This window comes from Pocillopora damicornis, chromosome 10 (assembly GCF_964200805.1).
Source record: "Pocillopora damicornis chromosome 10, jaPocDami1.2, whole genome shotgun sequence".
NCBI classification, from domain to species: Eukaryota; Metazoa; Cnidaria; class Anthozoa; order Scleractinia; family Pocilloporidae; genus Pocillopora; species Pocillopora damicornis.
The window spans coordinates 3,908,796-3,919,563 of record NC_142679.1 but is presented as its reverse complement, the minus strand read 5'-3'; the positions used below and the strand labels follow the sequence as shown (position 1 = coordinate 3,919,563).

At 38.0% G+C, this 10,768-nt stretch overlaps 2 protein-coding genes and 1 pseudogene across 4 annotated transcripts; all 3 read left to right on the top strand.

Annotated features, from left to right (window-relative positions):
- Nucleotides 1-153: 153 nt before the first annotated feature.
- On the top strand, nucleotides 154-3,393 carry LOC149038522 (uncharacterized; annotated as a pseudogene). Its single transcript, XR_016180242.1, has 4 exons — nucleotides 154-196; nucleotides 1,086-1,202; nucleotides 1,907-2,380; nucleotides 2,702-3,393. The product of XR_016180242.1 is annotated as an uncharacterized LOC149038522 (transcript).
- A 1,136-nt stretch (nucleotides 3,394-4,529) lies between these two features.
- LOC113681758 (uncharacterized) lies at nucleotides 4,530-5,959 on the top strand. Its single transcript, XM_027198879.2, has one exon. It carries the CDS (start codon nucleotides 4,752-4,754, stop codon nucleotides 5,853-5,855), a length of 1,104 nt encoding a protein of 367 aa, XP_027054680.2. The 5' UTR covers nucleotides 4,530-4,751; the 3' UTR covers nucleotides 5,856-5,959.
- Nucleotides 5,960-8,622: 2,663 nt separating this feature from the next.
- Nucleotides 8,623-10,399, top strand: LOC149038521 (uncharacterized). 2 transcript variants are annotated; one of them, XM_089185166.1, is made up of 2 exons: nucleotides 8,623-8,729; nucleotides 9,409-10,399. In XM_089185166.1, exon 2 carries the CDS (start codon nucleotides 9,541-9,543, stop codon nucleotides 9,928-9,930), a length of 390 nt encoding a protein of 129 aa, XP_089041292.1. In that variant the 5' UTR covers nucleotides 8,623-8,729; nucleotides 9,409-9,540; the 3' UTR covers nucleotides 9,931-10,399. The 2 variants fall into 2 exon arrangements, with proteins under 2 accessions (XP_089041292.1, XP_089041291.1); XM_089185165.1 differs by lacking the exon at nucleotides 8,623-8,729 and adding an exon at nucleotides 9,079-9,300.
- Nucleotides 10,400-10,768: the final 369 nt, after the last annotated feature.

Genomic DNA, 10,768 nt, shown 5'->3' with positions numbered 1-10,768 from the left:
ATTATCCTGTCACTTACTTCAAACAACTCTCAGTTTCGAGAAAGCGGCATATGTTTGACAGCACAGTCTTGGAGAGAATCTCGTGTTTTGATTCCTCTTTAAAGATGATTAGTGAATGAACAAAGTGATAAAATAAATACAGTAATGAAAGAAATGACTGGATATGAAGGAAAACAAGTAATTAAACGAGATATAGGTTTGTTTTTAACGCGATTGTATTTAGTTTAAGACCTGTAACTTGAAGAACGTGCTGACATATTTTCCATGTCTACGCCCATTTTTTTCTTACTTTCAGGTCCTGAAAACAATATTTTATGTATTCCCAAAATATTAATTTTCATCTGGTCCTCAAACCTCTGCTCTCCACTATAATCATGCATTTGCCATAAAAAAATTTGAATGTAAATTGGAAGTCGCGCATCAACGATAAAGCCACCACCTCTTAAACATTCAGCTGAGAATTATATTTTCAAGTTGGTCTGGCGGGCTGATTGATTTTTCTATCCCTATGTTACAACGGTAAGTGCAAGTTGAGGTAAGACATAAGATATATAAAAACATTCACATTCGTCTCCTAGTGTCGCATTTGCAAGTAAATTTTAGTCTCAAGATGCTGGTACAACTCGGGCGTTGGTTAAGTTTCAAATGGTTTCCATGACAAGATGATTTAAGTAATTTCGCGCAGATCTTAGGCGCGGTATTGTCTTGTTCCGTGCCTGATAAAAATGTAAAATCTCAACAACTTACAGGTGTACATAGCTCTCAACTTCGAACTCGTGAGATAAATTCTGCGAAGAAAAATAGTGACTTTCAACCGTATAATTATCTTTTAGATTCTGCTGAAGAAGACTGGGCGTGTTCACTTAAATTCATAGCTAGAGTCGATCATATACATACATTTTTAAAATTCTTAATTATTTAACGATTTCATGGTAGATGAAAGTGCATACCGGTATTTATTGTCTACACGATTTATCTGTAATTGGTCTGGAAAATAGCAGCAGTGGAAGAATGTCCTAGATCGATGAATCAACAATTTATCCACGCATTTATTTCTTGCAAGCTTACAACAATTATTTTTCCAGGTTCCGGTTTGTGTTCCAAGGATGAATTCAAATGTGACGTCATTAAATGCATTAACAAAACCTTGCAATGTGATGGGAAAGTAAACTGCAATGACCACTCGGATGAACTTCATTGTGGTAAGCAACTCTAATCCATTTAACTCACAAATCTCTTTAGTAATTCTCCTTAAGGTTAGCCATACAATTCTTATGATATTAGTTTGGAGAATCTGGTATTGGATCAACTATTGATCCCCTAACTGACATTTTTCTTAATTCTCATCACTTGCCTACGTGATATTGTTTTGAGATTGTGAGGAGAAATTATTTCTTGGTCACTCATGGGAGTTAAAAAGATAATAATCGAAAACTTAAAAGATCTAAGTGAGGAAGTGGAATTTTCCTTCTGAACAACTATAAAATTCCTTGAGAAAATTAGGTGTTGTGTGACATTTGCGGTCTCTTACTTGCAAGTTCCTTTTTTCTCGTCACCTACGGTCTGGATGGTGTATTGATATTTTGAGAGAAGTTACATTTTTCACACTTCTGCAAATTATTCCATTATCCGTTGTCTTAGCGGCAATGTGATTCGTTTCCTAGCTGTTAGTTCGAATATATTTTCCTTCCAATCACTCTCTCTAAGAGCTCGTTCATTGGAAACCTTACTGTTTTTTTTTTAAATGAACTCCTAGTGAATGGCTCCGCTCTCAGCTACTTCTCCTTTTAATCCAAATTGTTCGTTTTCCAATTTGTTCGTCCCTTCTGAAACAACAGTTGTAAGCCTTTTCCTATGAACTGACTGATCATCATAATTTCCTTGTTCTTCATCTCGTATGTGAAAGAAACGAAGCAAAGTAACAGAACCACAAAAATCGCTGTCGACAGCACGTTGCCACTCACCCATCCCACTACTCTCACCACAGCCCCACCCACTCCTCCCGGAAGCTTTCATAAAAGAACAAAGTTTATACCACCTAAGAAAGTCAAGGAAAATGGATACAAACGGAAGAGAGTTAACTTCGACAATCAATCGAAGAGAAAAAAGAAACGTCCATCTCACCACACAAAAACTTTGCCTTGGTCATCTCAACCCGAAGCTTCGACAGGGGCATCGGACAATAAAACACTCCAGGTGGATTTTGAGACACTCGATTCAGATCTTGTCACGCATTGCTCTGCTGAAGAATGCGTGAGGTCGAAGGCTTGTTGGCGTGACGTTTAAGGGTCTCGCAAATGCCAATGTGATGAGGTAGCATGCGGGGGAGGTTGGGAACTAAGTGTGCATGCTGGGAATGAAGACAACAAGGATATAAAAGGTGGGTCGCATTAGATCATGCGAAAATAGAAACTTCATTTAAAACCTTCACACGGGGTACATTGTGAGCCCATAATTTCCCAATCATGACCTAATAATGGCCCGATAATGTTCAGATCATCCATTAAAAGTCTTGAAATGGAAGAGCAGTCAAATGCTTAGAATCCACTGTAGAAAACGCGACCAAGGTGTGATCAGTTTTAGTTTGTATATGATTGGTTGAGAAGCACGCGAGTTTTTTGTTTGTTTATTTATCTATTTATTTTTCACGATAATAGCTCGAGAGTACAGTGAGGAAACTTGACATTTTTTTCCTTTGCAGATGTGTTTGAATGGAGCGTCATTTCCATCTCCTCCACAAGTCTTATTGTGGTGATTATTGTCCTTATCTTAAAAAGAAGGAGACTCGGTAGCCGTTACGTCAGGCCATTACACGTACGCACAGTGGTATATTACCATAACAAACCATTCAAGAGTCCATGCCAGAATGTAAATGCTGAAAACCGCCCCATAATAGATAAGGCCGGGTGCCATAGCAATGTAGATCAAGATGAAGGAAACATGTGCTATATTGATATCAGTGGCGAAATAAAACGAGGGAAATAAGTTCATGAAGAATTCGTAGATTGGATTGGCTTATATTCTGACTTGGAGATCTTAGAACTCTGCATGAAGTAGCAATAAGCATGAACAACTCTTTCGTCCCAGCTGGCCCTCACGAACCATGTCTTCAAATGACCATTTCTACTGAAAGAGAACTGAAACATTAAGTCTTGTAATTCTGCCGAATTTTCACGGAGATGGAGGTCAGATTATGAATCAGTGGTTCTTTGAAACTATAAACGCATTTGAATGAAGAATAGAGAAGTGAGAATAATTATAATAGTAAAACCTCAGTCAAATGGGCCTTTAGCACTGGAATAACAATGAACTACTTTAACTGCTGCCATAATCCTTTTCAAAGTAGGAAGCTATTGTATCGATTGAAAATCTATTAAATTACGAGCATTCAAATTATGGTCTCAGTTTTCTTGTGCTTATAACTAAAGAGTGTACAAAAGTCGCTTTCCCTTTTCTCTTTCTGTTCATTGATCTCTTAGCTGCAGTTGGGTTTAATAACGGTGCCACATGCGATCACAGGCAGTACTACGCCGTGAGTGTGCCTTGAAACACATCACCATTATCATTTTGCTTCTCGGCCTCCTCCTCCACAACGCTGATTGTAAACCTTCCACTCCGATGGAAGATCCTAGGACAAACAAGGGGTCTTTAAATATCATTTTACTTCCTTTACTTGTGGAGTTTGTTTTGAGCGTATTTTACTTAAGAGGTGCTCTTAGATTAGGGCGTAATTATCAGACAAAAAAAACATAACTTTAAAGAGCGCTATGAATAATAAAGCAGGATATTTGATGTCCTATTTTCCAAGATAATTTGGCGGCAGCTCTCCTTAAAACACGTCGTTGAAATGTTGAACCTTCATTCAGTTTGCAATTAAAAACAATTGTTTTCTCGAAATACAAGGCGCCTAATCTGTAGTTATTAAGCTAGCATCGTATGAAATTATTGTTCCTGTGCACTGCGCTCTTTAAGACTTATGAATTATTCCTGGTTATTCCATGCATCATAATGATTATTTTCGGTTTTGCGTTCTGTGAAAGTAATCAATTATTAAATCTTCGAGACTCTTCGCTTCGAAGGACAATTTAATACTTTCTGAAGCCATTTAGCAAAAAAAGGAGGTTGTTTTGATAAAATTTAGAAGATGATGAATACATCATTTGAAAATTCACATGGCTAGAGAATTCTTCGATCGAACTTCGTTCAACGGAGGAGATGCTTCCCAATGTTAGAGGGTGTCTATGGTAACAGAATTTGAGAATATTCTGGTTTAAACAGGTGCTCCCTGGCACACAATTAAGTCATAGACCAGAATAATAAGAAATTCTCCTAGAATCAAAATGTCGCCGAGAAAATTGTACTTACAGAAGTATCGACGCAGAACCATCAAAGAAAATCTGAATGGAGCGAAATTGATTTGAAAATTTGTTTCCCTACTGAAAATTTTAATTAATTTCTGCGTAGTGTAAAAAAAAATTTGAATTGAATTTATTGGTAAACAACTGATTAAAAAGGGCCGTGACGTAAGGGCTTGTGGGAGAGAGCAGGTAACACGATTGTTTCATGCGAGTCACAACGTAAACATATTCCTCATCCAATCTTCATAAATATAGATCGAAATCTAGACTAATGTAAAGAGGTTGGGCGTTGTAGCGGATAAGTGAGTTCAGAACCAGAAAAATTCATCTTGAACTTTTGGCTACGAAATTTTTTTTTCACAGGAAATTGGGTTTTCAAGCGTTTTTACACTGATGGCCAACGAGTGTGCGATATTTCCCAATCAAATGAGCGGGATGCAGTTTTTCTGGCCCTCCAATGATATGTATATGGGCTGCAGCCCAAATACACTGACACAATTGCAAGAGAAGGTCTTACGATCGTTATCTAAGAGACAAGAGGAAGAGAATTTACAAGTGGTTCCCGAAAACAACAATGTTTTTGACGATTATTCTTCGAATCCCTGTCAATTGACGCACGAAACCCGAGACTGCTCCGGCTCAAGACTGCTGCCTTTTTATCAAGACGAAAATAAACTTAGCGCTCATTTCCCATGGAGTCCAGGATTGCATAAATCACCAATAACGACTACGTGTACATCTTTAGAACCCTTAAGCACTCCCACATTTCCATTTTCGCCGCTTTTGAAGAGTCCAGGTTTTTGTTCGGCGCCCAGAAGTCCGTTAGCCATGATGGTGTTAAGCCCGTTCGGCCGAAAGTCTTCCGAAGATCTCTCCGTGTACTTACCGGAGAATTTCACTCCAGCAACGACTTTAGAGCGTCTTGAGCGATCGATTACCAGTACAGTGTTCCAGTTTCCTTCCGTTGAACAAGATCAGGATGAAGCTAAGGAAACAAAGCGCAACTGTAATGAGAAGGAAATTTCTGACGAGAAGGAGATTGACGTTGAAGACATAAATGTTTATGGGGAGGAGGAAAATGGGTTTTATTTAAACACGCGAGAGGTATTCCTTGATTTTAACGATGCCGAGAACTTTGGAGGTACTGAGATAGTTAAAGATGACTTCCAAAAGACGCCTGATTTGAATCAGACTAAAGACGGAAAGAAAAAAGTGAGAAGCAATAAAGGCAATGTAGACTGTTTCTTAGGGATTGGTTTTAGGAATGGACTCGAACGAAAACGTCGAAGCGAAATGAATTCCAAATATGAAAAATTGAGGAGATTTATACCCGAGCTAGAGAACAGACAGAAAGCTTCGAAAATACTCGTACTCAGAACCGCAGCACAATACATAAAAGAACTACAGAGGCAAGATGAACTACTTAGTAAGCAAAAAGACATGGAGAAACGTAGGAATGAAGAACTACTGAAAAAGCTTGTAAAAATAAATTCGTAGTCCAAGCTTAAATAAAAATCGACAAACATAAATTTCAAAAGATAACGAACTGTCGCATATACCAATAGTTTGTATTTCATTAAAATAAAATAGCTACAACGAAACGGTTTGTATCTGTTACTTTTCTCGTTGAGTTTTGGCGAGGCTAAGAGAATTTTGTTTAATTGGTTTAGACTGCATTCAAAATGCCTCTACCGTTCTTAACTTTTTTAAAACTACGCGACAGAAAAAGTGGGCTGTGTTAATTCTGTCGTACGCGTCTCTAGGTGACACTCTCCTTGAACAAGCATTCCACCTAAATGGAAACTTAAGCTTCGAAGCTAACTTGGATACAAACCAAACAATCTGACTTCTTGTCAAGCTTTTGTACATTTAAACGTAGAACAGCTTCAATGGATATGTGCTTTACATTTTTTGTCTGTCAAAGGACTCTGGAAATTCTACGGAAAGAAGATAAATTGTATCTTACATATCTATATGTATGTGCCTCTTCTCTTAGCATCCGGGCACTTCAATCGTATAAATTTACCCACGGGCGGGATTTTACGACTGTTTTAGTGAGATAGCCACCCAGATTAAGAGACACTTACAGAGTTCTGATTGTTTTGTTCAGTAAAGTCAAGACAGCTGTATTATGATATACTTTCCTCCCACGAGACAATGTCGAAATCTGGCGCGAACGTGGGACAGGGGAAGGCTTTAAGTTCCCCTTGCGGCATTTTGCTTTTGGTAGTTTCCACTTCGCGCGCGCGGTCGGAAAGTCCACCAATTTTGGCGCAGACAGCTCGATCGATAGCGATGGCTATGATCATTTCTGAGACCTCCTGTAGCCTGAATGATTTGCTTTTTTCTTCTTTTTTTTCTCTTGGACCGAGATATTACCGATTCAGAGTAACTTTTAGCATTGTATTTATGTTCTTTAGTTAAAGATCGAGAAGAATGGGAGCACATTTCAACATTAACTCCCAAGATCTGATTGGTAATTCTCCCTATAAGCCGCTACACATTTCTTTCAGAATCCGTAACGAGAATTTGGTGTTAAATCAATGTAATAAGTTCTATACCTGATAAGTTTGAGTGATCTCAAAACCTGTTCGGTGGATAATGTATGGATATTATAGGGAGAAGTAACATGTTAATCACCTGTGAGAGTGAAAGAGTAGAAACTATCCAAAACTTCTTACGCATAGGGTCAGGAGTTGAACAAGTGGAGTGGCAAAAACCCTAACAAGAAGTTCGATCTAATTCCAAGTCACTATTTGTAGGGAGGTTAGAAGGAAATAGCTGAACAAACCACGCAGAGAAGGAGGAGTATACCACTGCTTTTCTGTTACTAAAGTAAAAAAAAAAAGTAAAGCCTTTATACAGGCCCAAGTGGCCCGTGGGGCCGGCGCTTCACTCCGGTTTCCTTAGCAGGAAGCGGCTAGGAGTATTGCCACTCCCCCATGGATGGGAGGCTAATCCATCGCAGGGTTACCCCAGTATACTTGATGGTACCCAATTGTACATCTGGGTGAAGAGAAGCAATGTTAGAGTGTCTTGTCTAAGAACGTAATACAATGACCCCGGCCAGGGCTCGAACCCGAACCACTCGATCGGGAGTCGAGCGCACTAACCATGAGGCCACCGCGCCTCCACTCTGTTTCTATTGTGTCCACAAAATTACCAAATATTAAGCTTGCTACTTTTATTCTCGCTTGCTTGTGTTTCTAACCATTGTAGGTTACTATCATCTGTCGCTGGAGCTATAGTTTTTAAGCACAGGTGATCAAATTCAGCGATAGTTTTGCTAAACCCGAAATAGCAGTTTTTTTGAAAGAAACTCATTGCACACAAAAAGAAAACAACAGGAAGAAATTTTGAACTCAGAGGTCAAGTTCATTGCCAAAATAATTTCACAATTATAACCTTGACACTAATTTCGGCCCAAACGTTTCGGGCAAATATTAACACGCTTGAAACAAGCCGGAAACAGACCGAAAATAGAAAGCGGGTCAACAATTGACAGAATAACAGATTTGATTTAAATTCTCAACGGCGTTACTATGATATTTAATGTGGGAAGACTTAAGATTAACGCAATTGACTTTTATGATGACTTCCGTTCAGCTGCAAGTTGCTGAAAGATCTGTCTTTCAGCAACAGTCAGAATCAACAGATTTCTCTTCTTCAGGAATACCCTAAACGGAACGAACACAGTATACATGACTGTTTATACTCTGGTTCTAAAGCTTTCGATGATGGCATGAAAATTCTTTCTAGAACTTTTAATAAACGAAAAAAAAATAAATCAACAATTTTTTATTTAAACTAAAAAAAACTGCCCGACAGAAATCTAGTCCTTTCTTTTTTAAATTAAGTTCATTCACTCTAAATCAATTCAAAATAAATTTCCATCGTTGACTGGAATCACTTCGGAGAAGCAAAAAAAAATCGTATTTTTAATATTTCTTGGATATAAATAGAAGTGAAGGCATAAAAACGACCAAAGTTGGGTAACGAAAATTAGTTACCGCCTCCGTCACTTCCTGGATGATTTATGACACATTGCTTGTTTGAGGGGTCTATTTTTTATGGGTCTCAATAGAGTGATATAAATCAGTGGATAAATGAATTTTCTTTTGCTTTCAATGCATTATTTCGTTCACTTCCTGACAGCTATGACACAAAAGTAAACCAAAATATGACTGATAAGGCTTTCTCAATCTGACTTATGACGACCGGATCACTCTATTTTCGACTGAAAACTCTGATGATATACCACGCAAAAAACTTAGCCTTGCCAAAAATAGGAGGTTTAAGAGCAATGCAAGCTGCAAACTTCTCAAAACGATGTATAACTCTGCCATCAAAGAAATGCATATGTCGGAGAGGGTAACTTTTTTTATTTTTTACAGCATGATTAGGCTTAAAAAAATTAAAAATAAAGAACAAAGTTGTCGCTTTCAAGCTTTCTGTTACACTACGATGAAGTTTTGTCATACAATTCTATGCTCTAAGTATTTTTTGAATAACCTTCTAAAAGTTCTCGCTGAGTAGGAAAGGTATTTCTCGAAAATTCGCACTGTGTGCGTGCCTAGCTGTCTCATGCGCGTCGAAGTTTTTAGTTTTTCACGAATTTTAAGCGTCTATCTTTTGATTCCGCTTAAAATGCCGTGCATGACATGTTTTACATACGTTTATCAGTTTGATACAAATACAATTCAGCTGTGGCAAATATCTCATCGATATCAGAACATCCATATTTTTAGAATCCAGTCATTCAAATTATGACAAACACGTTTTGCGAAACAACGAGAAAGTCGTTGTTTCGCACGAAAATGACTTGATCACGCTATCAAAAATATATTCAGTCCTAGCGTAGAACATTTTCAAAGAAGGCTGCATTAAAGCTTAAAGGCTAGACGGAGCTGTTTCTTCGCACAAAATTTCCAAATATCTTGAGGTAACCTTATAGTTAAAATTGAATTAATCAATTGCTATGGCAACGTGCCAACATATTTACATGTGTTTCCCGTATGCGTAAAACCCTAATGCTGTTGTTCCATTATAGTACTCACGACACGCAGAAATAAAGCAGATCATGTTATGACAATACGTCGTTCGTAAGAATCTGTTGAATAACCTTCGAGCCCAAAAGCTCAGACAGAGGAGAGATTGATCAATTTAACGCCGTCGATTCGAAATGTTTCCCATGGACGACGAGTCAGCGATGAAAGAGCGCAGCGAAGAGGATGTTGATTATTTATTCCTTGCAAGCGTCGATTCTTCTTCTTCGTCAGAAGATGAGAGTGAAAGCGGTGATATCCTCAATGTGAGCTGTCACAGTAATCACTTTAAAAGGATGAAGGCCGAACCGGATCAATGCGATGTGTTCGCCATAAAACGAAGAAAATTTCACACACAGCTAGACCTCCTCGATTCGGATCTGATGTTGATGACTGTTGGCGTGAGCAAACCAAGTAACGCTGTCGAAGAATCGTCACCTCGTCCAGTTCGACGTCCAAGGAAAGTGCCGCGGAGTAAGCGAATGTCGAAAAAGACTGATGTTGTCTCAACTTCAGTCAATGGATAGGAAAATCCATGCCTGACAATTTCAAATGGCTACGGTTGACTGCTAAAGATCGAGAACGATTGAGCAGAACTGTGTACACAAATTTTAACTTGGCAGGAAGGGAATTGCGAACTTCCTCGACGGCTTGGCAAGTTTTGCCTGTTACAAGAAATCTAACTTTTCTAAGGAAGGCATTTCCTAATAATTAATCATTGCAGAAGAATTTAAATTTTACTCTTTGAAAGACAAACAGAAAATTAGGGAATAACCACGAACCTTCATAACCACGTATTGGAGAAGAGAATAAACACTACGTGAAATTAAGAGACTACTCTTGAGTGAATATTATGGAAAAATGTATATAGTGATAGTACAGAACAAAAATATATATTATTTATTCAAATATTTATTTCTAAAAACCGCGATAAAATCGGCAAACATGAATGTTAAAATAGAAAATAATGAGTCAATAAATTGTGAGCTGTTCTGAGATTTTCTCAAGTGTTTGCTAATTATAACTGACGCTCGTAATCTTGTAGTAGATTGACTTAAATGCGAAATAACTCCTGAAAAGTCTAGCATTTTCCACTAGAAAGATTTAATCCGATTTGTAGACGGCAACTGACGACTAACAGCTACCCAACCGAATTTATTTTTTTGTTTTGGTTACACTTAAGTAGTGAGTTCACGTCGCTGCCAAAAACATTTCTGTTCCTACCGATTTGTTATCAGATGCGCCAATACTAAAGCTTTCTTTCCATCGAAATATCGTTTCAAAAATAAATTAGGCAGAAAATTTATTCATTGTTTTGTCATGTAACCACGAGTGCGAAAGGGTTGTTTACCTGTTTACGGTCTG

Bases quoted from the DNA above. Each gene is read 5' to 3' on its own strand.
- LOC113681758 (XM_027198879.2), top strand. From the start codon at position 4,752: ATGGCCAACGAGTGTGCGATATTTCCCAATCAAATGAGCGGGATGCAG.
- LOC149038521 (XM_089185166.1), top strand. From the start codon at position 9,541: ATGTTTCCCATGGACGACGAGTCAGCGATGAAAGAGCGCAGCGAAGAG.